This window comes from Octodon degus, unplaced genomic scaffold, assembly GCF_000260255.1.
Source record: "Octodon degus isolate 3935 unplaced genomic scaffold, OctDeg1.0 scaffold00403, whole genome shotgun sequence".
Classification (NCBI taxonomy): domain Eukaryota; kingdom Metazoa; phylum Chordata; class Mammalia; order Rodentia; family Octodontidae; genus Octodon; species Octodon degus.
The window spans coordinates 368,409-369,696 of NW_004524979.1; the positions used below are offsets into that span (position 1 = coordinate 368,409).

The 1,288-nt window shown below is 38.9% G+C and overlaps 1 protein-coding gene across 1 annotated transcript in view; it reads right to left on the bottom strand.

Annotated features, from left to right (window-relative positions):
* Positions 1-1,288, bottom strand: part of LOC111814669 (antigen WC1.1-like) — a 10,197-nt gene that overhangs the window by 4,358 nt on the left and 4,551 nt on the right. Inside the window, exon 4 of the mRNA XM_023708577.1 lies at positions 1,081-1,164. Within this exon, the coding sequence (XP_023564345.1) occupies positions 1,081-1,164 (84 nt within the window). The remainder of the gene's footprint in view (positions 1-1,080; positions 1,165-1,288) is intronic.

Below are 1,288 nucleotides of genomic sequence, written 5' to 3' on the forward strand. Positions count from 1 at the left end.
AATATTTTATTAAAATAGCCTCTAATAGGGCTGGCAGAATATCTCAGTGGATTAAAGCTCCTGCAAGCAGGCCTAGGGGCCTGTCTTGCAGGCCTAACCCCTGGGACACTCTTAGATGGAAAGTGAGACTGGGTGTGGTGTCTTACACCTGTAATCCCAGCTCTTTGAAGGCTGTAAATAGGCAGATCACTACGACTCTGAACTTGTAGTGAGATCCTGAACACCATGTAGACCCTTCCTCAAAAAAAAAAAAGTAAAATAGCCTCTAATGCCAGAATACACTAACAAATTCATGCTCTAAGTTCCAAGTATATTACAGTAATAATTCTGATTGAAATATGTAATACACACATAATAGAGACTAAGGAAGATGAATCTGAATCTGAAAGGGAGAATTAAAGCTCTGCATGTACTTTCTGAAGCAATTAGGTATATAGAAGTGTGGTGGATGGGAAAGACTGTTTTGGTAACACTGAGATAGGAGATCTCACTCCCGAGTAGCTGATCTCAGTTCCAACCCATGATACTACTTTTATGATTTGTATTTCCTCTCCATTGAGCCTTTCTTCATGTGATTTATCTTGAGCTGTTCATTTTTACCACTTGGGGAAGTGTCAGGCTAGATAATTTCAGCTCTTTGCTTTTTTGCAGAGAAGAGCTCTAAGCTGATGGTAACTATAAGTTTTGTGAACTCCGTATATTTCAGTTACTATTTAAGTTACCTTTTAAAAAATCTCTCAATATTAATTAAATCATGATTGACTTTTATCTCTCTATGTCAGCATGAAAAAACATACTTTCTATTGTTCTCTGTCATCATGGAGATGCAGGTTTTGAAAATAGCTTTTGAACTTATGGTATTATATTTTCTGAATATTTGTGACTGCATAGTAGTAGCTGTGGAGGACAAGAATGTAGAGCATTACCTTTCCTATTTCAAGATCACAGTGTGAGCAGACAAAAAATCATTATTACATACTGAGAAGTAACCATCTTCATCTTAGTCACAGGCAAACATTCTAGTCAAATCAGATTCTTCCTTCTCACATAACCCACAAAAGGAAGACTTGTATCTACTACCTGGGGCAGACTCCAGGTCTCCATTTTCTTCATTGTCTTCTGTACCATAGGACAGCTTAGTCACTGAGTCCTCAAACAGGTTTCCTGACAGGGATAAAAACATCAGAGAAGGGGCTGGAGAGATGGCTCAGTGGTCTAAAGCACCTACTTAGAACAAGCTTAGCAAAAGCATCAGGGACCACGGTTCAATCCCCCAGCACCACATGCC